Source organism: Loxodonta africana, chromosome 10, assembly GCF_030014295.1.
Source record: "Loxodonta africana isolate mLoxAfr1 chromosome 10, mLoxAfr1.hap2, whole genome shotgun sequence".
Classification (NCBI taxonomy): Eukaryota; Metazoa; Chordata; class Mammalia; order Proboscidea; family Elephantidae; genus Loxodonta; species Loxodonta africana.
Window position 1 is genome coordinate 79,518,778 of NC_087351.1, and position 25,370 is coordinate 79,544,147.

The following is a 25,370-nucleotide window of genomic DNA, read 5'->3' on the forward strand; positions in this document are numbered from 1 at the left end:
CTCAAGCAGAGTCAGGTGTCGAAGAGGGAGGGGTTATACAGTATTAATCTGGTCATTGGGGCCACCACTAGGTATTAACCCCTTTCCCACCAAGGGGAATTTCTTTTGTACTGGGCAGCCACCCCTGTAACCATATGTTGGTTTATGCTGTTATCTCCCTCATAGCAGCGTAGCAACTGTTTGAAGGTCGAAAGACTCCTCTAGGACAGGTTCAAGGACTATTTGATTTGGAAGAGGCTCTCTGAGTCTGGCCAGAAACAGCCCACCCTTTCAGGCTTGAGTAAAAAAAAAAAATTTTTTTTTTTTTAGGCATGAGTGGAGAGTTTCAATCATGATTAGTAAACCCCAGGGAGAAAGGAAAGGAGATGGAGGCATCTTTGGCCTGAGTACATGAATGTCCATCAAGGGTGGGAGCCCCAGGGACATTTTTGTTCTATGGGTTGTAAATCTTGAGTTTTACTTGGGTCCTCAGGTGTATGTAACCCCAGCTCTCCTTTGAAGGGAGCCTGTCCTGAAAGCATCTGCACCGTGACCCTCAATCCCAGGAAGGAGAAAGAGGGACGAGGGCAGACTGCCTCTAGGAGAGGGAAGCTGCTGGTTCTGGAACATGAGCCCCCCCTCATGTGTAACTCTCCTGTCACTGTTCACACCAGGCAACTAACTGCTCCTTCACTCACACCCTTTAATCAGGGAAAGCAAATTTTAGCCTAGTTGATGAGAGAATGGGGAAAAGGAGGAATTGCTCAGTTAATTGGTAAATATCAGGCCAGGGGCCCAGGCCAAGGAGGGAAGGCTGAGTTGCCAAAGAAAAGGCCAAATTTGCAGAGATGAGGTGGGTGAGGGCTGGGCTGGAGCTTGGAAGACAAGGCTTGAGGGAGCCCTGAGCCTGTCCAGCCTCACGGAGGACCCAGGCTAGGAAATTATGCCTCTAGTATATTTGTAGGAGTCCTTAGGTTACCATGCTCAGCTGCTAACCAGAAAGTTGGAGGTTTCAGTCTACCCACAGGTGCCTTGGAAGAAAGGCCTGGCAACCTACTTCCAAAAAATCAGCCTTTGAAAACCATGTGGAGCACCATTCTACTCTGACACACATGGAGTCACCGTGAGTTGGGGTTGACTCCATGTAAACTGGTAGTGGTAGTATATTTGTAATGTACAGATGTTGCCCTGGGTCAAGGCAGAGTAGGGAAGGAAGCAGCTGACTCTGACTGGGCTGTGGCACATGGAGTTTGATATAAGAGTTTGATGTATGAATCTGCTTTGCTTCTTCAGGGCCTCCATGTGACTGTGTGCAATTCGGGCAGCAGTGGCTGGCCAGGGGGAGAAATGGGAGCTGAAATCCAACCCAGACTCCCCCTTCCATCCTGTGAACTTGCATAGTTGCAAAGATGCCACCCAGACCATGAGCTCCTTGAGCAGCTCCTTAGGCTTCAGCCTAGATCTGGTCCCTGATGAAGTTCCGTGGGCAGGAACTTTGTTCCCTTTGCTTGGGCCATCTGGTAGAAGGTTCTAGGATTGCTGAGCTTCTCAGACCTGAATAATATGCCTCTACTGCCAGCAAGATATAATTTGTAAAAACTTTGTCTTTCCCCCTATTTCTTAAAAAAAAAAATCAAATAAGGTGATACCAATGAACGCTATTTCCATTCAGAGGGTCTGCAACCGTGTATGAGGAGGTGTTTGTCCCCAGCCAATGAGATTTTCCAGGGTAGGAAGGAACATTCTTCACCGTTGACAAATATGGGCTCATATGGGAGCAGGTTCCACGCCAGGGACTTGGGGGAGTTGTGGCATGGCGTGCCTGGGACCCAGAACTGAGAGGCTTCGGGGAGAGGAGACAGAAGGCAGGATTGAGGGCAGGAATACCTCAGGAAGAATGATGGTGATACTTCTGCCCCTTCTCACATCTCTACAAAAGGGAGAACTAGACTTTTCATCCCTTAGCAGAGAGGACAGCAGCCATGTGCTTTTCAAGTGCCTCAAAAATTCAGGGTCAGTGTCTTAGCTTCCTAGTGCTTCTATAACGGAAATACCACAAGTGGATGGCTTTAAAGAACAGAATTTTTTTCCTCACAGCTGTGGAGGCTAAAAGTCCAAATCAAGGTCTTAGCCGTGCCAATTCCTTCTTTGTTGGTAGCCCTGGGCATTCCTTGGTTCCTTGGTGATCCTCACATGGTATTTGTCTTTCCCTGTGTGTGTGCATTTGTGTCTCTGTGTCTTTGCTGCTCTTTATATAAATGAGAAGTTTAGGATTTACCTATATGGGTATGACCTCAATGGATTGATTATGTTAGATGGTATTACCAGGGATGATTAAAAAAAAAAAAAAAAAAATTTTTTTTTTTTCATTAAATATAAGGTCGTTACGTTACATCCTTAAGTGTAGGGGTTAGGATTCCAACATGTATTTTGGGGGGAGGGGGACACAATTCAATCCATAACAGTTGGGGAGCTGAGAGTTGCCATGAAAATCTTCACTTTGGCACCTGGCCTGCTTGAGTCCCTTAAAATGGGCAGTTAAAGCCTGGCCTGTGTGCAGTGTCAGCAAAATTCCCTCTAGTTGCCCCACTGCCATGTTCACAGTAGGAAAACCAGGCCTATATCTCCCCTTCTCTCTGGCTGAACAGATGCAAGAGCTGGAACAGAGGCTGTTGGAGGCGGAGCAGAGAGCAGAGAATGCGGAGACCCAGGTAACTGGGGGTGAGGATTGGTAGGAGTATGCAGGGGAAATGACTGTTGGCCTTTCCATGGACACACCTGGACACTGATGAGCTCCTTACAGGGACAAGGGAAACCGGCAATCACGTGTTATCAGACCTTCTGAAAAATTAAGGTGCATGGAGCTTTCCATGGGAATGAGTCTTTGGGTAAGAGTCAGTGCAGTGAGTGGATGAGTTTATTAGTCAGAATAGGCCAGGCTGTGCTGAGGTGACACATTAATTCTGGAATCTCAGTGGTTTATTGCATTTAGTTCTCACTCATGGTACATATCCATTGAAGGCTAGCCAGGAGCTCTTCTCCACACAGTCATTCTTGAATCCAGGCAAACAGAGGCTCTCCTATCATATAGCTGGACCATCTGGAACAGTCAGCCTTCTTGGTTGCCATGGTAGGGAAAGAGAGAGCTGGACTTGTGTACTAGCTCTTAAATTCTTCAGCCCAGATGTAATGTGTCATTTCCACTTAGAGCCCATTGGCTAAAGTGAATTACATTGCCCCACTTTAGCTACAAGAGGGTTGGGAAATATGGAGAAGCATGTGTACCTTCAGGAAGCAGTAAATCTTTGCCACTCTGAGGTGGGAACAGCTATTTTCCAGGGCTATGTGTCGTGCTCAACTAATCTCTACTGGGGGCCCCAGAGTTAGATGGCCTGAGACCCACCTGTTTTTTTAGAGTAGCCAAAATGATTTTCTTTCCAGATGAGGGCTTAACATATGGTCATTTAATTAATTGGCTCTGACTGCCTTGGGTAAGGGCTCTGCCTGGGAGTCAGGCTGGGACATCAGGAGGCATCTTTCCCATCTTATTAGCCAGTTCACGTAACACATTCCCAACCCTGTGATGATCGGTACTTTTCAGGTGGGTGTGATGGAACAGAAGGTAAAGCTGTCCCATCTGAAGAATGTGGACTCGGCAGGCAGCCTGCACCGGAAGTACCAAGAATTGATGAAAGTCACGCAGGGCAAAGATGAGCTCATCAGCCAACTGGAGGCCCAGCTGGAGAAGCAGGTAAGGGCTAATGTGCAGTTGAATGCCAACACCTCTCTAACAGCTGCACCTGTTGGCCTCCCAGCTTCTTGACCCCTCTGCTTGAGCCCTTCAGTGACGGGACCTCACTTGCTCGTGACACTGTTATTTTAGGTGTAGATTTAATTATTAGAAGGCCTTTCTCATATCCATTAATTAGAAGCGAGGCATGGGATATAGTGGAAAAGGACTTTGGAGTCAGACCGACGTAGATTTGAATCCCACTTCTAGCACATGTTGCTCTGTGACTGTGGGCAAGTTACTTAAGTCACTGATTCATTTTACATATCTATAAAATGAGGGTTATAATACTTTGTAGGCTGCCTGGGTGCCACAAACAGTTAAGCACTCAGATGCTAACTGAAAGGTTGGGGGTTCAAGTCCAGTCCACCCGGAGGCTCCTCAGAAGAAAATCCTGGTGATCAGCTTCTGAAAGGTCCCAGCCACTGAAAACCCTATGGAGCATTTCTACTCTGTAACACATGGGGTTGCAAGGAGTCAGAACTGACTCAATGGCAACAGGTTTTTTGTTTTTTTTTTTTAATTTAGGACTGTCGTGAGAATTCACTTAGGTCATCTGTAGTATGATCAGAGCAGCACGGAGCTGGACAGTCAGCCTCCGTCAACTGGTTGGCCACAGTTTCTCTGTGAACCTGAGTAGGCAGAGAAAAAGTTGTCAGCTCTTCTGAAAAGTGGGGCCTCCCCTCCTGTTCACATGGCGGCCCAGGAGAGGCCACTGCCCAGCATTTTCAGCCATCATTAGTACCTTTGCCCCTTGATCTGGAGAGGGACACACTTGGCCATCTGGAGCATCATCCTGCCAATTCCCTGTGCCCAGCCTCCTCCCCTCCACAATCGCATCAACTCCATCTGTTGTAGTTGTCTAGTGCTGCTATTACAGAAATAACACAAGTGGGTGGCTTTATAGGACAGAATTTATTTTCTCACCATTTAGGAGACTGGAAGTCCGAATTCAGGGCACCAGCTTAGGGGAAGACTTTCTCTGTTGACTCTGGAGGAAGGTCCTTGTCTCGTCAGCTTATATTCCTTGGTGATCTTCACGTAGTAAGGCATCTGTCTTCCCCCCTCTCTGCTTGCTCGCTTGCTTGTTTAATCTCTTTTATATCTCAGAGAGATTGACTTAAGACACATCCTACACTAATACAGTCTCATTAACATAACAAAGCCCATTCCCAAATGGAATTATAACCACAGGTATAGGGGTTAGGATTTACAACATATATTTTGGGGGGACACAATTCAATCCATAACACCATTTCTCCCATCCCTTTGCCATTGGCCTTGCCTACCTAACTTTCCCCTGGTGCCAGAGCTCCGTCACTTAAAACGAAAAACCCCACAGTGCAGTCAGACAACTTTTCATTTCCCACATATGCATTCTCTGTGAAGAGCTGGTCCTGGCTGATCCTGGTAGTACCTTCCCACCATCCCAAGCAAGTTTTTAATCACTCATCAGCACTGACGGAACATTTCCTTTGTGGGCCGTGCCTTTATATGCTATACGGGGCACTGTGTGTTCCTGAAAAATGGTGGGAAAATAGTTTTGATACATGGAATCCCTAATCAATTTCCCATTGATTTTTAGAGATACCTTATTTTCTCTTTTGAGTGGTTCGTAGTTAGAAGTGGCAGTATCCTGGGAATTGGTAGGCAAAATGACTCCTGCCGAAGCTTCTTAGGTCAAAGTCGTTTTACAATAGTAATAAATAGGTCAAAATCAGAATAGAAAGAACACTGTTCTCTGAGTCAAGAGACCTGGTTTTAGTCCCAGCTGTGCTACGAACTTACAGAGGCAAGTCATTTCACCCCTCTGGTCCTCAGTTTCTGTAACCATATCACCATATAAAGAGGGTATCAAACTAGGTCAGGGGTCCACACTTTTTCCTGTAAAGGGCCAGATAGTGAATATACGTGGCTTGGCATTGTCTGCCTAACTTTACCCTGGTGCCAGAGCGCCATCACTTCCACGGGCCACATGGTCTCTTATCACAGCTACTCATCTCTGCCACTGTAGTGCAAAAGCAGACATAGACGATACATAAATGAATGGGCATGGCTATCTTACACTACCAATTTATTTACAAAAATAGGCAGAAAACAAAAACAAGCAATGGCTAGATTTGGCCCGTGAGCAGTAATTTGCCAGCTGCTGATCCAAAGAACCTTTAAGATCCTCCCAACTCTGAAATACTGAGAATCTGACATTTTGATATTCCCATCTCTTCCCCACAGACTCCCTTGTTTGAGCATCAGTCTGACATTATGCAATTATCAGACAAGTTTTCCCCATCAATGTAACCAAAGTTTTAAACTACTCAGTACGCATTCCTTGTCTCTGGGCCCTTAAGATCGGGACACTAGTACTCGTTGGAGAGTTGGTTGATTACCTGTGTATCAGACACTGTGCTATGCACGTTCTCTCACTTTGTCCATCAAACAGCCCTGCAAGGGAGATATACCATCCTCTGTTGTAAATGTAACGAGGCAGGACCAGAGGAGTTAAGTTTCTTACCTAATGCTCCACAGCAAGTAAGCCTCAGGGGTAGGGTCAAAGCTCCAAAGTCCATCCCAGTTGCCATAGAGTAGGCTTCAACTTACGACAAAGCCATGTGTGTCAGAGTAGAACTGTGCTGCACAGGATTTTCAGTGCCTGGTTTTTCGGTACATCTCCAGGCCTTTCTTCCGAGGTGCCTTTGGGTGGACTCGAGCATCCAACCTTTCGGTTAGCAGCCAAGCACATTAACTCCCCAAAGCCCATACTTCCCCTCTATCCTAGGCTACTGTTCTTTAGATACAAAACTCCCCTTTTCAATCATCGTATGTTCTTTTGATTATTTTGGGAAAATATCTCACTTAATGTGCTAAGTTAGCTTTATATTTTGTTTTTATAACTTTAAAAAGTAATATATGCTGTCTTAGGCTCGGTTCTCAGGAGAAGCAAAACCAGTAAAGTGTATAAATATATATAGAGGGAGATTCATATCAAGGAAATAGCACACAGGCTGGAATGTCCCCAAGTCCAGGGGTCAGGATAGAGGCTTCTCCTGATTCACGTAGCCACAGGGGCTGGTGAACCCAAGATCGGCGGGTCAGAGCAAGGCTCTTGCTCAGAGGCTGTGAAGATGGACAAATCCCAAGATCGGCATATAACCTGCTAGCTCAAGCCCCAAGAACTGGGAGTCAGATGAACAGGAGCCAGCTGCAGGTTCCAGAGTGAGCAAAAGCCCACAAGCCTTGCCAGAATGTCCACTTATGTTTAATGCAGGCTGCATGCCCAAGGAAATTCCCTTTCAGCTAACTGGCTACTCACAGCAGATCCCATGATGGAGGTGATCATATTATATCTCACCATGCAAGTGATCACAACATCATACGACTGCCAAATCACTGAGAATCATGGCTAAGCCAAGTTGACACTCAACCTTAATCATCACACATGCTTATAATAAAAAATACAGAAAGACCAGAATGTTATAAAATGACAAGTAAAATTTTGCCCCTATCCCCAACCCTTCATTTCCACTCTTCACTGTTAGCCGCTGTTCATTATGAACATTTTATCGTGTGTTGAAACATAGCGTTCCCTCATGTGGGTGTACCATGTTTTTATTTAACCAAACGCTTATTGGTAATCGTTGAGGTTACTTCTAGTTTTGAGTCTTTGTTTTGTTTTACTTTATCAAATAATATTGCAACAAAATTCCTGAGCAGCGGGTTTGTTAGGTCAATGGTATATACATTTAAAATGTTGATGGATACAATCAAATTGCCCCCAAAAAACCAGTGGCTGTCAAGTCGATTCCCACTCCTGGCGACCCCACGTACATCAGGGTAGAACGGGGTTACACAGGGCTTTCAGTGACTGGTCCTTCAGAAATAGATCACCAGGCCTTTCTTTAAAGGCACCTCTGGGTAGACTCAAACGTCGACCTTTCAGTTAGCAGCCAAGTGTGTTAACCGTTTACGCCACCCAGGGACTCCACCCCGCAAAAAGCCTTTGCCAATTTGTATAAGAAGGATGGTTTCCCAACATTTTGGGTAATATCAATTACCCAATTTTGGGTAATATCAAACTTTTAAATTGTGTTAGTGTGATAGAGGAAAATAGTGTCTTATTTTTATCTGTATTCTTCAAATTATGATTGAGGTTGGACAACTTTTCATGGGTTTCTTTGCCTTTTTTTTTTCTGTTGATTTCCTATTTATATCCTTTGCATGTATTTATTGGGTACCAAAGAAAACAAATCAAACCTACTGCCATCGAGTCGATTCTGACTCATAGCAACTCTCTACGGGACAGAGTAGAGCTGCCCCATAGAGTTTCCAAGGAGCGCCTGGCGGATTTGAACCGCTGACCTCTTGGTTAGCAGCCGTAGCACTGAACTACTACGCCACCAGGGTTTCCATTTATTGGGGGGGAAAAAAATCTGCAATGCAAACCATATATAGGAGTTGATTTGAGATGATTTATTGGATAGTTCATCTCAAATCAACTCTTACATATTGTTTGCATTGCAGATTTTTTCCCCCCATTGGTCTTTTGTTTTTAAGGGGTTCTTTTTTTTTTTAATCACACAGTAAATTTATAGTTATGATATAAATTTATTAGTCATTTTCTTAATGGCCTTTTCCTTTCAGTTGAGGTGAGACTCGAATAGCATAAATGTAACCATTTTAAAATGAACAGTTCAGTGGCATTTAGTGCATTCAGTGTTGAGCAGCCGCCACCTCTGTATAGTTCCAGAACATTTTTCTCACCCTGAAAGAAAACCACATACCCATTAAAGAGTCACTCTCCTTTCCCCCCGTCTTCCAGTCCCTGTCTCTATGGATTTGCCTATTCTGGATATTTCATATAAATGGAATCTTATAATATGTGGCCTTTTGTGTCTGGTTTCTTTCACTTGGAGCCCTGGAGGCACAGTGGTTAAGTGCTCAGCTGCTAACCAAAAGGTCAGCCACCAGCTGCTGCTTGGAAACCCTGTGGGGCAGTTCTACTCTGTCCTATAGGGTCGCTGTGAGTCAGAATCAACTCAACAGCAATGGGTTTGGTTTTGTTTTTGGTTTTTCACTCAGCATAATATTTTGAAGCTTTATCCCTTAGGGCTTCTCTAATGGGTCCCCTGCATCCAGTCACCTGCTGTTTCCCCACTGTGCTTCCCACCTCCAGTATTCACTCTACCAGTGACTACTGTAATTAACTAAAGACCCTCTCTTTTTTGCAGAAGCAAATGAGAGCTGAGGAAGCAAAAATTGTTCAAGAAAAGGCTGCGAAGATCAAGGAATGGGTGACACTAAAGTTAGCAGAGGTGAGTCAAAAACTTACCTTGCAGAGCCTGGAATGAGGGTGTGCCTGAGGTTGCTGGCACCCCTAGAGTTTTTCTGCTTGTCTGTTCATGGTACCTTGACTGACGTTCATTTTGTTAATTTGTCCTTTATTCAGCTCAAATGCTGGAATTTTCCCTTCCGTTTGTCTTGGTGGAAACCCTGGTGGTGTAGTGGTTAAGTGCTGCGGCTGCTAACCTAAAGGTCAGCAGTTCAAATCCGCCAGGCGCTCCTTGGAAACTCTATGGGGCAGTTCTACTCTGTCCTGTAGGGTTGCTGTGAGTCAGAATCGATTCGACGGCAATGGGTTTGATTTTTTTTTTTTTTTTTGGTTTCTCTTGGTTGAGTTTCCCTAGAGTTCCTGGTTAGTTTTGTACTGCGTTTAAGTTTAGGGGAAAGGAATGAGTTTCACTTCTGAAAAGTCCCCATCAGTTCCCTTCTGAGGACCACACACAGTCCTTACCATTCATTATCTCCACTTTTTCCTCTGTTCTGCCCATTCGCTTTTGTAGTTTGTCACTTGCTAAACCCTGGTGGTATAGTGGTTAAAAGCTATGGCTGCTAACCAAAAGGTCGGCAGTTTGAATCCACGAGGTGCTTCTTGGAAACTCTGTGGGGCAGTTCTGCTCTCTCCTGTAGGGTCCGCAGCGGGTTTGGTTTTGAGTTTTATAGCTTTATTTAGGAAACTCTGGGCTGGAAGCTATAGTGATATATTTGTCAAACAAACAAAACAAAAGCCTCACTAACCTCAGTTTAAATAAAAAGAAAGAGCATTGAAGCTTAGAAAAGGAAGACCTCTCATCTCTTCTTCCTTTGTCCTCCTGAAACAGGTAGTTCATATCTGCGGGGGGGTTGGCTTTTTTTGCCTCATGTTCCCATCTTTGGACACACATATCAAGTCCCCTGCTAGACTGCTAGTTCTTTGAAGCAGAACTTTTCCCACAGCCTTAACCCATACTAGAAGGTGCTCAATAAAAGTGTGTTGGATTTAATTTAAAAGGTAGTTCAGCAACAAGGGTAAATCTCATAGATGTTATGTTGAGCAGAAGAAGCCATTTGTATAAAGTTCAAAACAAGTTCAAAAACAGGTACAACTAAACCAGTGTGTGTAAGGATGCATATGTAGATGGTAAAACCCAGCGAGCAAGGAAGCAAGTGTCATAAACTTAGAAGAATGTTACCTTAGGGAGGAGGGAGAAATGTGTGATTGGGAAGGACAAGTGGGGGGTTTTACCTGAACGTGAAGAAAACAAAAATCCTCACAACTGGACTGATAAAGAACATCATGATAAACGAAGAAATTGAAGTTGTGAATGATTTCATTCTACCTGGATCAACAATCAAGAAATCAAATGGCATATTGGCATTGGGCAAGTCTGCCACAAAAAATGACTTTAAATATGTCCTTTGATGACTAAGGTGCACCTGACCCAAGCCATGGTCTTTTCAATCACCTCATATGCATGTTGAAAGCTGGTCAGTGAAAAAGGAAGACAGAAGAATTGATGCGTTCAAATTGTGGTGTTGGCAAAGAATATGGAATATACCACGGAGTGCCAGAAGAACAAACAAATCAGTCTTAGAAAAAATACAACAAGAATGTTCGTTGGAAGCGAGGATGGCGATACTTTGGCTTACTTACTTGGAACACATCATCAGGAAAGACCAATAGCTAGAAAAGGGCAGCATGTTTCATAAAGTAGAGGGTTAGTGAAAACAAGGGAAACACTCAATGAAACAAATTGACACAATAGCCGTAACAGTGGACTCAAACATACCAATGATCATGAAGATGGCACAGGACAAGACTTTTTTTCTGTTATACATAAGGTCACCATGAGTTGTAGCCATCTCAACGGCAACTAGCAACAACAACAAAAACAAGGGGAATGGGGGAGGATTTCTTGGGTGATGGCAAATTCTTATTTCTTAACCTGCATAGTGTTCATGTGGATATCAATTTCAGAATCTTTTAAAAAGCTATTTATTGATGTGGTATGCATTTTTCTGTGTATGTGTTATATTTCACAATGAAAAAGGTTAAAAATAACTAGTAAAGAAAGTTCAGGGGCTGCCCAATGGAATTCTGTCCCAACCCTATCCCAACCGAAACCCGTTAGCTCAGAGGGAGAGAGGAGGTCAGGGCTGTCTGGGAAGGTTGGCCCTGGATTGGTGGGGCACCAACTGTTCTTTCTCGGAGACTTGGGCTTTTAATCTTATTTTGAATTCTGTGTCTGAACCTATAGGCTGGCTGTTATAAGTCTTCATTTTTCTTTTTGCCCAGCTTGAGATGGAGAATCAGCACCTGCAAAGCTGCAATCAGCGCCTGGTGGAGCAGGTGGGAGCCCTTCAAGATGCGCTGGAAGGTAGGCAGGCATGTGTACGTGTGTTTATATTTTGAGCCATGCATGTGTGTACGTGTGTGTGCTTTGGGGTGTGTGGATGTGTATGATGGGATATGTGGCCGAATCGAGGGACTCCTCAAATGCCCTTGACTTTCTCATATGTCTACTTTTGCCCAGCCATAGCTGTTCGGATGGCACCTTCAGGGAAGTTACTGGTGGCCCCCCAGGAAACCCCAGAGCAGGATGCTGTCACTTCAGGGCCTGGAACCCAGCTGATGGGGCAGGACAGTGGTCCCCAGACTGAGGGTTTCCTGAAGGTGGCTGTGCCTGTATCTTTTCCAGGTGCCCTGCAGAACAAGGACTCTGTTCCTGAAGCTGGAAGCCCCTTGGACGACTCTCATTCCAGCCTAGTCCACTCTGGGGAAAGAGCGGAGGCCAAGACGCCTCAGGGTCATCTGGGAAGAGAGGGCTCTCCTGGTCAGCTGCGCGTGAAGCCTCGCATCCCCAGATGTGGTTCCACTTCCTGGGGTGAGGGCCTGGTCAGTGTTCAGGGAGGGATGCTCCCTGGGACAAAGATCTCCATCAGAGAAGGTGGCCCTGGCAGCAGCCTGACCCTTCCAAAAACAAGGACTCCCAGCACCCCTCAGGACAGCATCCACTTGGCCAAGCGGCACCACAGCCAGCCCCAGGTGGGCTCTGGGCACTTTGACCATGTGGTGAGCATTGAGATTGGGGCCCTACCGGCCCTCTGCCCCTCCAGCCTCCTTGAGGTGAAGACTGGAGCTGAGCTCCGGGAGGAACCAGAAAAGATGGAGATGGAGGAGCCACCCCCAGCAGGGAAGAAGGAGGAGCAAGAGAGCCTGAAGATCCCTGGAGCTGACCTGGGGGAGGCAGAGCTGGGGAACAAACCACCCACACCACCCCTGCACCGGTTTCCATCCTGGGTAAGAGGCGCCCTCGTGCCTGGGCAGAGCTAGCAACATGGACACTGTACATTGAGTATGTCTTTTTGTGCTGAGCTTGCGACAAGGCTCCATTCTCACATGGTTGTGGGAGGCTGGTCCCAGGGAGCCTTCCCAGACCATGAGCACTTGCTTTATGCTGCACACCAAGCTGGGTGCTTTCAGCACATTTTCTCATGACTCTTTGCAGTGACACAGCATGGTCATTAAGAGCAGAGGTCCTGGAACCAAACAACTAGGGTTGAATTTGCTAACTATGTGATTCTGGGCAAGTTACTTAACCTCTGTGCCTCAGTTTCCCTATCTGCAGAAAGGGGATAATTGCATCTGCTTTGTAGGGTTGTTGTGAGGATTAAATGTGTTAATATTTAGTAAAGCACTTTGAATAGTGCCTGGTTCGCAGTAAGTGGTATGCAAGTGTTTGCTACTTTTCATTATTTCTGAGCCTTAGCCCCGTTATGTGTAATACTAGATTAAGTGATGTGACGTCTGGTGGAACTGGTTCAGAATCTCAGAAATGGGGGATGGGAATACAGCTGAGGCAAGATTGTGAATGAAAGAATCTTTGTAGAAGCTGGGTGATGGGTACATGAGGTGGTTCTCTATACTGTTTTCTTTTCTGGCTGACATTTTCCATGGTAAAAAGTTAAAATAAAAATTGAGGGAGTAATAGCATTCACTGGCAGTGGTGGGGATGAGATGAGACACCAGGTGTCGAGCGCTTAGCACAGCCTGCCACGTGGGAAGGACTCAGTACTTGGGTGAGGAGTTACTTGCTGCCCGCCTACCACTCCCGCCTTTTACAAGGAGTCCCTGGGTGGTGAAAACAGTAAACACGCCCGGCTGCTAACCAAAACATTGGAGGTTCAAGTCCACCCAGGGGCACCTTGGAAGAAAGGCCTGGGAATCTGCTTCCAAAAAATCAGCCCTTGAAAACTCTGTGGAGCACAACTCTGACACGCATGGGGTCGCCATGAGTCAGAGTCGATGGCAACTGGTTTTGGTACCATGATGGCTAATAGTGGTTCTTGTGTTTTGTCTATACATGTTTGTGTGTGTGTACGTATGGGTTCGTGTATGTGTATGAGAGAGAATAAGTAAGAATAAATATACAGAATGCCTTGGATGATATTTTTCACACATACACAGCTAATCCCTGAGGAATGAAGTGTTGAGGGGCTTCAGGTCTTGTCCTAGACCCTCGGTGCTCTCTCAGCTGGGCTCTAGGGACCGAAGAATCAGATAAATCACTTTCAGGAGAATTTGTCTCATGTTTGCAGTCCTCTTTGTAACTTGCTCCTAAGAAAAACAAGGTACAGTACCAGCTCCATCTGAGGTCCCTGGGCTGGATCACCCTGTTGGAAGCCGAGCTTAGGAAATCACAGTAGCCAGAGGGTCCTTCTCTCAGGCAAGATCAAGTGGGCATGAACCATCTAGGGGAAACAAGAAGACTGAAAATTTAGAGAAGGACGTTTCACAATCTAAAAAAACTAAGGGAGTCAGATATAGTCATTTGCCATTTTACCTTTTGCAGAGCCCGATAAATTATCCACTAATCCTCAAAGCAACCTTGTAAGTTAATCTTAGATAACCTTTTTTTGTAGAAGAGTTCTACATTTTGTTGAACCTAAATCCCTCAGGCTTCAGTTTCATTTCCTTTGTGAAGTTAGAGGCCTGTCCTTGGTTGAATTCCATGACCATTCCTGGCAGGAATAATCTTTTTTATGCCTAATCTTACTACTTGGACCCAATTTGTCTGCCCTGCATAAGCAAGGCTGGAAGCACAACCTGAGGACTACAGGAATTTCCCTCCCCCTCTGCAGGGCCCCTCCTTAGATTCCCTTCCTCCTGCCCTCCATCTCCTATCTTCCTACCCCTCTTTTATCTCAGGATCTCATCCCTGTACTTACCAGCCCCTCCCCCAGCTTCCCCTTGCATTTATTCTCCTCTGGGCCAACACCCCAATATGCCTACTCCTGCCCCCCAATCCAGGCTGACCCCACCCTTTACCAAGCTGCCCAGCCACCTCTGTGGAGCCAGCCTGACATTCCTCCTCCCAGTCAGTGCTTGTGACTCCCTGCAGTCACCTGAGTGGGCCTTTGTTTCCCCTTTACCATCAGTGGAGAAAGAGATATGGAAAAGTATAGGCGGGGCCTGCTGGGTTATTTGGGTGCAATCAAAACCATTAAAAGAAGCTTCCTGGGTCTGTGGGCCTGCATCAGACCCAGGGCCAGCTGAGGAGGATGAAGGAGAGTTGAGAATCAGCATGCTCCCTTAGAAGCATCTTCTTTGGGTTGTGGAGTCTGCTTGGGCCAGAGTGAAACTTCAGGCTGGCTTTGTAGGTTAGCCCTGAAGCCTAACCTTGATACAGCATTATTATGGTAGGAAAAAAGTATGTCCTAGGTTCCAAACAACTGACTTACAAAGAGCATGTCCCCACCGTGTAGCTCTGACTTCCTCCTTATCAACACCCCCGACTTCTGGGGGTGAGATCCTGAAGTCCAAGGGCCTCTAAGTGGGTAAGATTCAGAGAATCAGGCTATTGACCGCCTCTGCCCCCCCCCACCCCCCAGGACCACAGAAACACTTTGTCCCAAAGTGAAGGAAATGACTGTGGGGGCACTGATTATATTCCAGATGATAAATGTTTACGTTAATAATTTCATTTGATTCTCACAATAGCTTTGAAAGGTAAGCATTATAATTACCCCCACTCTAGAGCTAAGGAAAATGAGGCTCAGAAGTGATGTAACTTGCCCAAGATTCCTCAGCTAGTAACTGGCAGAGCTTGCATGTGGACCCACATCTGCCAGCTCCATGCTTTTTTCTCCACACCCCAGGAGGGCGTGGGTGGGCAGTTCTAGGCCCTGATGGAGTCCCTGACCCAATGGAACCTCGCATTCCAGGAGAGCCGAATCTATGCTGTGGCCATTTCCGGCATGCAGCTCTCAGATGCAGCTCCCAGAAGTAACACAGCCAGCTGCGGTGAGTCCGAGCAAGGCGCAAGGGGAGCAGAGGGGTGGTGGGTGGGGTGGGTGTGGGGAGCAGAGAGGACTCCGAGCAACACCCAGTGCCAGGGTCACCTGGCATCCGTTTCCCTCACCCCAACAGTGAAGTTCAGGTGAAATCATACAGCAAGGGCTTCTTGGAGGGAACAGTCGTGCAGCTTCAGTACATTACCTGCCAAGTGGAAGTGAGAAGGCCGGTAGCCAATCATAGGGCTGGAAGACACCTTAGAGGCTGTCCTGCAGCCCAGCCTCCCATCTGTACAGGCTCCCTTCTTTAGTGCAAGGGCTGTGGATGGAAGGAGCACCCCTGAAGGAGCCACTTTCATCCTGACCCACTGGCCAGTCACAGAATCCCCATACTTGTATTATTTGCAACTCACCTCTGCAAAAGTGGGACCGAGTGCAAGCCTCGTGGAGGATACAGCAGTTGCAGGGCAAGGCTTTTGGATTCTGTTGTAATGGGTCCATTAATGCACTGGTATCATGGTGCCCCAAAGGCATTCAAGAGGAACAGAAAGCGGGGAGAGAAGCTCAAGAATGCCTCGGCCCCCAGCCTGAGCCCTGTCACACCCTCTACTCCTGGAACGCTCTTTTTGGGGGTACCATCTGCACTGAATCTTCTCACTGTGCCCAGTTCTCTGCCTCCCTCATGCCCCTTACCAGGTTATGTCACCTGAGCTCATCTTGTCCCACTTTTCCCCCCTCTAGCTTCAAGCCCTCCTGCCCTTGTATTCCCTGGGCCTTTCTCTGGCCTTGTCTACAAGAACGTCACCGTGCCTGTCTTTACAGCCCTGAAAGGGGTAAGGAGCTGCGATCCAAAGAGGGGTGCCCCGTTGGGAGAGGCCCTTCATCACGGCATGCAGTGGTTGGGTGGCACTCTTGGGTCAGGCTTCTGCACGCACATGATCCTGGGCTAGGAGCTCAGGCCACACATATTTCACTTTATTGTTCATCTTTATTAGATTTTTATTATAAAAAATAATATTATTTTTACAAAAATTTGAAGCAATATCAACGCGGACAAGTAAAAAGTTAAGGGTTAAGTCTATGCCTGCTCCACCACCCCTGTCCCCACCTTTCCTGTCTGTCCCACTGCCCAGTTTCCAGAGAGCAGTGGTACTCCTTCTGGAATTTTTTATATATATATAAAAAACCTACTGTCTTTGAGTCGATTCCAACTCCTAGTGACCCTATAGGACAGAGCAGAACTGCCCCATAGGATTTCCCAGGAACAGCTGGTGGATTTGAACTGCTGAGCTTTTGGTAAGCAGCTGAGCTCTTAACCACTGTGCCATCAGGGCTTACATATGTTCAAACATAAACCCATATACCCTGTCATACACATTTCTACATATTTTTAAACAAAAATCAGATATAATAGTGTGCTCAACATGATGCTTTCATATACATTTTTTCTTTTTGTTATTAGATTTTGAAATTATAACTGTAATACTTGGTAAAGCATTTCATAGAAGAATAAAAAGCCAAAAGTGAAATTTCCTTTCACAGTGCTTTTCCCTAATTCCTGTTTCCGGAGGCAACTCTCATGAATGGTTTGGTGTTTATTTTGCAAAACCCTCTGACGCATTTACAAATACAAATTCCTTCTCTCTCTTTCCCTGTCTCTGTCTCTCTCGTTCTCATGCATGGCCACACTACACAAAAGGGATCATGTTGTATTCATTCTACACCTTGATCATTCACCCAGCCGTATGTCAGGTCATCCTTCCGTACCTCCACACACAGCTCTACCTCTTCTTCATATTGCTGTCCAGTACCTCACGGTATAGATGTGCCATGATGGCCTTAACCTTTGCTCCACTGATTGGCATTCAGGTCATGGCTCTTTTTCTCTAAAATAAATGTGATGAACATCGTTGTGTAAATATATCTTTTCTTTATATTATGTGTATATAATATCTGTTAATATTAAATATATTTAATATATAAATATTTACTTATATATTCATATTTCCATAAGGGATAGCACTAAAGGTGGAATATCTGGACAAATTACATGCATGTCTTTTTTTAAATATTATTTTTTGCTGTTGTTGAGAATATCCACAGCAGAACATACACCGTTTCAGCAATTTCTACATGTACAATTCAGTGACATTCGTTACAGTCCTCAAGTTGTGCGACCGTTCTCACGTGTTTTAAATTTTAGTAGGTACTGCCAAATTATCTTCTAAAAAGTCTTTATCACACTACAGAGTATCCTTGTCTTCATACTCATCAAAACCGAGGATCGTCAGTCTTCTAATAGAAATATCTCTAATTGTCTCAATGTCTACACACATTTTAAAAGCTCCTGCCAGACAGTTGGCCTGTGGTGTGGCTTTCCGGCCCCCTGGTGGCAGGGAGCAAGAGTCACAGCAGCCTGAATGGGGCAGCTCCTCTGGGGAGCATAGAAGATGGTGGGTGGGGGAGGAAGGCCCAAGGAAAGGCATGGAGGCAAGGACACAGGAGTCAGGCAGGATGAGCCTTCCAGCCCTTTGGAGCAGTTGACCTGTGCGTGGCTGGGTCCGGATATCGATGCTACCCCAGACAGGCTGTAATGGTCACACCCTGGGAACCTGGGACTACTGCACAACTGCAGGGTAGAATGGGGCCTGTTTTGCAGCCCAGCTGCAGTGGGGAAGGGGGTCTGTTTTGTAGAGAGCCACAAAGATCAGCAGCATACCCTTTGTGGATGAGTCCTCTGGGTCCGACGATGATTGCAGCTCTCAGGCGAGTTTCCGAACTTCGGTTACCTGCTCCGAGCCCAGGAAGACCAGCGGACTGGGCAGCCCCCGGGCCATCAAGAGAGGTACAAGAAGGGAGCAGGACGAGTATGGGGCAACAAGGGCCAACTCACCTCCTCCACAAACAGTCATACACCAGGGTTCCCGCTTGCTCTGTGCCCATACCCTCAGCAGCATTCTACCCTCAACCCTACAGTCAGGTCCCAGGGTGGGTGATAAAGGCTGTGTAGCTCCTGGGCTGTACCAGTTAGGGAGATGTGGGACCCAGGGCCTTGACTCTTCCTCTTACAACCAGGCGTCTCCATGTCCTCACTGAGCTCTGAGGGCGACTATGCTATCCCCCCGGATGCCTGCTCTCTGGACAGTGACTACTCAGAGCCTGAGCATAAACTACAGCGTACCTCGTCCTACTCCACTGATGGGCTGAGCCTAGGCGGGGTGAGCTGGGAGTACGGTGGTGGGAGCAGACCTCCAGCAGAGGCTGCCAGGGGCCACAAGGGAGAGGGCACTTTCTGTCTTCAGCACTAGATTCAGGCAGTAGCTGTGTGAGGCCCAGGGTCCTGGGGTTGGTGAAGGGTGGAAGAGGGGAAAGGAAGGAGGACCACAGAGCTGCCACTGATGTGAGGCCATTGGGAGTAGACTGGGGGTTGTACAGTTACTGAGTCAGGCACACACAGACCCTCTGAGGAAAGAAGGAGAAGGAGCCTACCAGGAATGGCTACTATGGCCCACGAGGCCCCATGAGGCGTTTTTACATGTTACCTCTTTTTATCCTCACATCAGCCTGGGAATGCTAACGAGGGCTCCCATTTACTGAGCATTTACAGTGTCAGGCACTGTGTGCAGTGCTTTTCAGACATTGTCTCATTTGTCCTCACAACCCGCTAAGGAATATTATCCCATTTTACCCGTGAGGCTCAGAGTCTGAGCTTCAGAGACGTGCTACTATATGCCAGATTGATCTAATTCCCAAGCCCTTGCTCCGCACCACTGTGCCTCTGTGTCTTTATCTCTTCAAGTCTGCCTTGCCCTCTTTCCCTTCTGTGCTGCCTGGAATGGCCTTTTCCTCCTCTTGGCTTGTCTGAAACTGACCTTTCCTTCAAGGGCTAGTTCCGGTCTGACCCTTTCCTGAAGCCCTTCCTGGCCTGCTTCTGCCTCTTACAGTCGCTAATCTGCCATCCTTTCAGAGTGAGGCATTGTCTTTCCCAACCAGCATGGGAGCCCTTCCAAGGCAGGAGCACTCTTGCTTTAGTTCTCTTAGAGCTCTTAGCAGGGTGTGGTACCCTGGAAAAACACATAGTAGGTCCTCAATACTTTGCTTTTTTTTTTTTTTAATAATTTTTATTGTGCTTTAAGTGAAAGTTTACAAATCAAGTCAGTCACTCACACAAAAACCCATATATACCTTGCTACACACTCCCAATTACTCTCCCCGTAATGAGACAGCCCGCTCTCTCCCTCCACTCTCTCTTTTCATGAATACTTTGCTTTTAATTGATGACAAAGTGGGCCCAACTGGATCATTTTGGCCTGTGTGACATCCAGGAGCCCCAAGGGATTTCCCCTTTCTGTCTACCCTTCTTCTGCCCTATATCATTTCATCCCTGCAGGAATCACTGGAGAAATCGGGCTACCTACTAAAGATGGGGAGCCGAGTGAAGACATGGAAGAGGCGCTGGTTTGTCCTGAGACAAAGACAGATTATGTACTACAAATCCCCGGTGAGACCCTTGTCCCCCAGGACTGTAGTTAAAAGGACCCCACCCCAGACCCAGAACTCTGTGAGAGGGCCTCAGGGAGGGGCAACTGGCTCACAATCAGAAGGGCAAAGGCCTGTCAGGTGGGGAGAGACTACATAGCTGTGCACCTGAGGCACTGAGCCACACCTGGGGGCACCAACCAGAGGCTGGTCACAGGTTATCTCAATGAAATAAGGCACTGAGGAAATTAACATGGCTTAGCCCCGCCACAGCTTTGGTCAAAAACATTTTCTAGGCCGCTTGGCTTGGTGATTTCTTCTTCCTTCAGAAGCCAGTTCCTTCTTATGCCTGGTCCCAGGCTGCCCTCATGTCATCTAGATTGTCCCAGCAGATGAGCCCATTGCCTCTTCTACCTCCTTCCTCCCCAAATGGAGCTGTTTGAAGTTAGCGAGCCTTGACTATTGGGAATTAGTGTGACTGGACCTCCCTGAGAGCCAATTTTAATGTTTTAAAGAAGACAGAAAGGCATCGTCTGTAACGATCTCCAGTTGATTGGTACTGGCTCCTGGAAAACCACGTTAAGGATTCTGGGGCTCTATCACTCAGTGAGAAAGCATGCTGTATGTCTGCAGTGGGCACTGGAAAGGGTAATGGTGACATATATGCTGCGTATTTGCCGTTCTTGGTATAAGGGATACAGTGGAAAGAATTTAAGGGCTTTACATCTGTCCTCAATCTGTCTTTTTGGAGGCCTGAGTCAGAAGGACCTGAGGCCCTAATCGTTGCTCCATTTAGTTAGGACCAGGATCCAGATCAAGTTTTCCATCACACCTAGCCCAGGAAAACTTGGTAATCACGTTCTCCTTTGCCTGTGACCTGAAGGAAGATATGAGGGTAAATGATGCTCTGGGAAGTCTCCACACTCCAACCTCTTTCCTCCCCACTCCTTTCTTTATACAGAATGATGTTATCCGAAAACCTCAAGGTCAAGTAGAACTTAACTCCCGATGCCAAATTGTTCGAGGGGAGGGTGCACAGACATTCCAGGTGAGCATGCTTCCAGCAGTTTGTATTTTAGACAGAAGGGGTGCTGGTTTGGATATGGCTGTGATGGAGACAAAGATGGGGCAACATGAGCATGGATGAAAGATACTGCATCAACATTTGGCTGTGATCCTAGTTTGTGTTAGAAAGGAAGAAGAGGCAGAATGTGAGACATGGAGTGAAGGGAGGAAAAGAAAGGAGGAAATAACTGGTGGGGAGGCCCAGTGGGTTCAGAGATTTGGGCCACCTTAGAGCCAGGTCCCTGTTATTTCATTCTCCTGTCTCCCGGCTCCTGACCCTAATCCCTTACTCTCCCACAGCTCATCTCTGAAAAGAAAACCTACTACCTGACGGCTGATTCACCTAGCCTGCTGGAGGAATGGATCCGAGTACTGCAGAGCCTGCTCAAAGTCCAAGCTGTTGGGCCTCCAGCCCTGCCTCACAGTGGCACCAAGCCCACTGTGAAGGGCTGGCTGACCAAGGTATGTGTGGGGCTGGTTAGGACAAATGGGCCTCCTGAGGGTCAGAGGAGCCAGGAGTGGGAGTGCCAAGGAGTGGTGGGTTCCCTCCTCATATACAGCTCCTTTCTCCAGGAACTTCCTCACAGTGACTGGTGGTTGGTCCTCACACATGGTCTGACCACACAAGATGATGATGACTGATTCCTTGGAAACAGGGATCAGGGCTGTTAGAACAACAGCTATACTCAAGACAGAGAAAGGAAGGAAATGTCTTGTACCATTCTGAGGTCATGAGGGGATGCCCCTCCCCCTGCCCTGATCCCCCACCAAGCCTCAGTATCAGTAGTGGGAAGCAAAGACCTAGTGAGGTATTACGGCCATTCAAAGACTCATAGTATGCCACGGTATATCCAGGGCTGAGAGGCCTGCTCTAAAGACATTTTAGTTTAGAGTCTTCTGGTTGCAAGGAGCAGAGAAGTACTTGATACCCCCAGAGGAGGGAAGTTAAGAAGGAAGCACATTAACTAGACCCAAAAGCCATCAGGAACCAAAGCAGCTTATAAGAGTAAGATTAGTGCTTACAGGCTATCCCTGGCCCTGCTTCTCCATTCAGTGTGTGTTCGTCATTATCCTCTGTCTGGGTTACCCAAGGGTTTCAGCTTGTCATGCCCTTACCTCCCTCATGGCTTCCTTACAACTCATATGATCTATGTTTTGTGGATCATATTTTTGGGGGAGGAAATCCGATTGACCTGTTTCATCTTTTAATGGCAGATCATAGGTCACTGAGCAGCAGCCTAAGGATGGGCTGGGATCACATGGCACGAAGCATAGCACCGTCACTGTGAAAGGGGTGATTCCCATTAGTGGGAAGTCTGAGGGTCTCTCCACTAAGGACCTGAGTTGGACTAGGTTTTGAAGCTGTCTCCCTGTGGCTTCCTTTTGCCAGCTGAGAGTTTATTCCCAGAGTTACATAGTTCTAATACTGCTAGTTCATTTTGGTCTTACAGGTAAAGCATGGCCACTCCAAGCTGGTCTGGTGTGCTCTCGTTGGAAAAACTTTCTACTACTATCGGAGCCATGAGGACAAGGTACTTCCTAGCGTTTGGGTGGGGCCTTCCAACAGCACCTACTCACCCACTTCCTCCAAACCACATCACTAAGGCTCCAAGTCCTGATGGAGGTCCCCGGCTTTGCACGGTCCTCCACCTCACCCCTCAGCAAGTACAAAAGCCAGCAGACCAGATCCCATCTGAGAGCACAACCAGTGAATTCTACTTGTACGGCCCATCTGTGCTGCCCCGAACAAGCCTCATGCTGCTCTCACCATGGCTGGGAGGCTGTAGTCTCCCCGTCCCCATCCTGTCATCCTGTCCACTTCCATGATTCCCAGCCCTACAAAGCCTAAGGGTTCAGAGAGAGGAGCCTCCCTTGTCCCCCACTGCTTTCCCACTCATGAAAGACTCCTCCCTGCAGCGACCCCTGGGCCATCTGCCCATGAGGGATGCACACATAGAGGAAGTAGATCGATCCTGTGACTCAGACGAGGACTATGAGGCCGGAGGAACCGGACGGTTGCTTTCCTCCCACTGCACCCTGGTGATCCGCCCCGCAGAGCACAGCCCTACCTACCTCCTCATTGGCACCAAGCATGAAAAGGTGAGGGAGGGTTTGGGCCTCTGGGAGAAAGCTTGAACCTGTGACTCTAGCTTCTCTTCTCTCTTACACCGGAACTTTGTAAAATTCAAGTTTATTTCCCTCTTGGACACTTTGGCAACAGGTATTCTCTGATAGGGGATAGTCCCTTACATTGTATTCACTCCCAATGATCAACACAGGGCCACAAGCTTGGAAATTTGGGTTCACGTTCACCTAATTCTGAGTCTTTCTTAGAAACTAGTGGCCTTGACTTGTGCCAGCCAAACGGCTGAAGCCCACCATGGGCTTGACCCCTTCAAGGAACTGTCTTTGGAGCTATTGCCTCTATTCCTCCCATACCCTCTCCATCAGATGGCTTTCCATCCCCTTCCAGGACACATGGCTTTACCACCTCACAGTGGCTGCAGGTGGTAGCAGTGCCAAGGTGGGCACTGCCTATGAGCAGCTCATTGGAAAACTGATGGATGGTGAAGGAGATCCAGGTAGGCAAGGGTGGTCATCACTCCTTGGGTTGGAGGGTGGTGGCTGGGTGATTGTTGGTTAAAAATACAAAGAAAGCAGTATTGCACCCTGTTTTTTGTTATTTTTGTTTTGTTTTCTGTCACATACATTATTTTTCTCAGATACTATCAGCTCATCAAACATGGGCTGAAGATGAGTTTACAGTTACTACAGGAAGTTGTTGTTGTGTGCCATCAAGTCAATTCTGACTCATAGTGACCCCACAGGACAGGGTAGAGCTGCCCCATAGGGTTTCCAAGGCTGTAACCTTTACAGGAGCAGATCGCCAGGTCTTTTCTCTCATGGAGCTGCTGGTGGATTCAAACCACCGAGCTTTTGGTTAACAGCAGAGTGCTTAACCACTGCAGCACTGGGCTCCTTTGAAGCTGTTTTTAAAATGTCTAAACTGCAGAAAGGAGTTCTCATCCCAACCTCCGGGGCCCCTCTGTCTTTGATCAAGATACTGATCTTTGTATTTGGGGGTGGTTTATCTGGGAAGCCGACTTTCCAGTGACCTGAGTAAATGTTTTACTCTATTCAACCTGCAGCTTTGTTGGCTGGACAGAGAGCTGAGCAAAGAAGGTGGCTGGTTAATCTATAGTTAGAGTTTGTTAATCAGCAGATGAAGCCTAAACTGGGATCAGGTTAACCTAAGCCTAGGGTGTTTTGGGATCTTTATTTGCTACTGATACCCATAGCTCTGAGGAACTAACTAAAGGCACACATACCCCTTTTCTACTGCTCTGAGACTTATTTCAGCCTGACACCTATGCTCCATCAGCCAGACCCAGACCTGATAACTGCAGGAAGGAGGACTGCCCTGCACACACACTCTTGCACTCAGGCGCCCTCAACCTTGCACATAAACCCCCACTGTAGCTCCATAAATAAAGTGGCAGCCACCTTCCTGTGTAGTCATGCTTGTAAGTGCTAACTGCACAGTACAGATTGTGGATGACAAACCGAGCACAACCTGTGTGTCCCAGACAGTTAAACCATTGTCTTCCCACAGATTAAAGTGGGGGTGGGAGCCAGAGTGGGAGGTGGGTTCCCTCATCAGTGGTAACTGCTGCAGTTCTCTGGTGCTGTGCTTTGGGCAGATTCCCCCCTCTGGAGGCACCCCGTGCTGTGCTACAGCAAAGATGGGCTGTACACCTCCCTCACCACCTTGCCCTCGGAGGCCCTGCAGACGGAGGCCCTCAAACTCTTCAAGGTAAAGTGGGAGTGGAGCCCAGGGCCACCAGCTGGCGGCACCCACACCATGCACCCAGGTGCTGCCTGGTGCTGCTTGTGCAGCAATGTTAATACTCAGGTGAAAGAGGCCGTGCAATTAGGGGGTAGCCCACAGAGGGATCTGAAGAGGAAGGGAAAGAAAGTCCACAGGGTGTCCACTGCTTTTTTCCTCATGCCGGGAAGTGAGCTGCTGGGAAGGAGGAAGCTCTGAGATATTGTTCACAGTCCTTGGGAAGCTCCAGTGAAAACTCGCCCTTGAGGAGCTCCCCTCCTCCTGTAGTTGACTGCAGGAAAGGCCAGGTTTATGTAGTTTCTGGACCTGAGAGGTTAGTTAGCAACCCATTTTAGAATATTTCTTGTGCCTGAGTTTTCTTCTTTAAATGAACATGCCTTGCTTATGTAATGTAAACATCTTAAAGACTCTATCCCAAAGTACCCCCCCTCAGCACGCATAATCTCTCAGAAGCAGTGACAATGTTCCCTGTTGTAGAAGGGACTGTCAGTGAACTGGAGCCTCTCGGGAACCCTGGGAGAATGACGCAGCCTGTTCACTTCTCCCCTTGGAGTCAGAGACACCATTCCAGTTACAGAGAGGGCAGTAATTGAGGGGCCTTCA

The 25,370-nt window shown here is 47.2% G+C and overlaps 2 protein-coding genes across 3 annotated transcripts in view; one reads left to right on the forward strand and one right to left on the reverse strand.

Moving 5' to 3' along the window:
* Positions 1-25,370, forward strand: part of PLEKHH1 (pleckstrin homology, MyTH4 and FERM domain containing H1) — a 50,956-nt gene that overhangs the window by 14,239 nt on the left and 11,347 nt on the right. Inside the window, exons 2-17 of the mRNA XM_003408723.4 lie at positions 2,628-2,690; positions 3,581-3,730; positions 8,995-9,078; positions 11,379-11,460; positions 11,623-12,383; positions 15,308-15,386; positions 16,118-16,209; positions 18,071-18,221; positions 18,452-18,594; positions 19,767-19,877; positions 20,817-20,903; positions 21,221-21,382; positions 22,372-22,452; positions 22,838-23,020; positions 23,394-23,502; positions 24,622-24,734. Of these exons, the coding sequence (XP_003408771.3) occupies positions 2,628-2,690; positions 3,581-3,730; positions 8,995-9,078; positions 11,379-11,460; positions 11,623-12,383; positions 15,308-15,386; positions 16,118-16,209; positions 18,071-18,221; positions 18,452-18,594; positions 19,767-19,877; positions 20,817-20,903; positions 21,221-21,382; positions 22,372-22,452; positions 22,838-23,020; positions 23,394-23,502; positions 24,622-24,734 (2,451 nt within the window). The remainder of the gene's footprint in view (positions 1-2,627; positions 2,691-3,580; positions 3,731-8,994; positions 9,079-11,378; positions 11,461-11,622; positions 12,384-15,307; positions 15,387-16,117; positions 16,210-18,070; positions 18,222-18,451; positions 18,595-19,766; positions 19,878-20,816; positions 20,904-21,220; positions 21,383-22,371; positions 22,453-22,837; positions 23,021-23,393; positions 23,503-24,621; positions 24,735-25,370) is intronic.
* Positions 12,370-25,370, reverse strand: part of PIGH (phosphatidylinositol glycan anchor biosynthesis class H) — a 29,633-nt gene continuing 16,632 nt past the window's right edge. Inside the window, exon 4 of one of the 2 annotated variants that reach the window (XM_064292619.1) lies at positions 12,370-13,834. In XM_064292619.1, coding sequence (XP_064148689.1) covers positions 13,781-13,834 — 54 coding nt within the window. In that variant the 3' untranslated portion in view covers positions 12,370-13,780. Of the gene's footprint in view, positions 13,835-20,154; positions 25,074-25,370 lie in introns of those variants that run through there. The other variant, XR_010323180.1, reaches the window with a different exon arrangement.